This window comes from Neophocaena asiaeorientalis, unplaced genomic scaffold (genome assembly GCF_003031525.2).
Source record: "Neophocaena asiaeorientalis asiaeorientalis breed wild unplaced genomic scaffold, Neophocaena_asiaeorientalis_V1.1 scaffold302, whole genome shotgun sequence".
Lineage (NCBI taxonomy): Eukaryota > Metazoa > Chordata > Mammalia > Artiodactyla > Phocoenidae > Neophocaena > Neophocaena asiaeorientalis.
In genome coordinates, this window is record NW_020174038.1 from 2,670,780 (window position 1) to 2,671,556 (window position 777).

Below are 777 nucleotides of genomic sequence, written 5' to 3' on the forward strand. Positions count from 1 at the left end.
CTGCAGAGGACAGATTGCCCCTCTCTCCCCCCGGCCGGCAGCACGCGCCTCTTTTGAGTCCAGATTGGCCGCGACCGGCGCTCAATAGCGGGAGGTTAATTTCCTTCACAAAGGTGAAGGGGGCACGGCTCCGGGGGGCCCCGCGCCCAGACAGGCGGCCCCTTTATTCCGAGGCGCCTTGATTGGAGCCCTTGATTTAGCATCTGATGTCAACCGACAGACAAAATGCCCGCTCGGAATGAAAATGCATGAGGCCGTGCAAGGAGAGCGGAAACCAACTTCACTGGGGCGCACGCGGCTGGCCGCGCGTTTCGGGCTTTGGCCAAGTCCACCCGAATCAACACGGCCCTGGGCGGCGCGGAGGCTCCGAGCAGCCTGGACCGGGCCCCTCCAACGATGCCAATCCCGGAGCCTCCGGGAACTTAAAAAAAAAAAAAAAGTTCAGAAATTCAAGGTTTTTGGAACACAGCCCAGCCTGCCCCCTCCCCCATCCAGCGCTGCGTCTGCTGGCGATTGAAGAAGTGAGGTGCCAACTGTTTCTCAAACTCGAGAGGAACCTTCCCGAGGCCCGAGAGTGCGCAGCGGCTGCGGACAGAAACATCGCCCTCAGCTGCTGCCAGAAGGCCAGACCCTCCACCCAAACTTGGAACTCCAGGGTCCCATTTTCGTTTAGACCCTGGGTCCCCCGGCCCATCAGTCCGAGGCCCGGGCGGGGCTCTGGGCGGCCTGGGCTTTGCAGCTATTTTCGATTCCGGATTATTTCCCAAACACCAGGAG

General features: G+C 60.9%; 1 protein-coding gene across 1 annotated transcript in view; it reads left to right on the plus strand.

The window, feature by feature from the left end:
* Window positions 1–777, plus strand: part of INSM1 (INSM transcriptional repressor 1) — a 3,808-nt gene that overhangs the window by 1,468 nt on the left and 1,563 nt on the right. Inside the window, exon 2 of the mRNA XM_024753736.1 lies at window positions 496–623. Within this exon, the coding sequence (XP_024609504.1) occupies window positions 496–623 (128 nt within the window). The remainder of the gene's footprint in view (window positions 1–495; window positions 624–777) is intronic.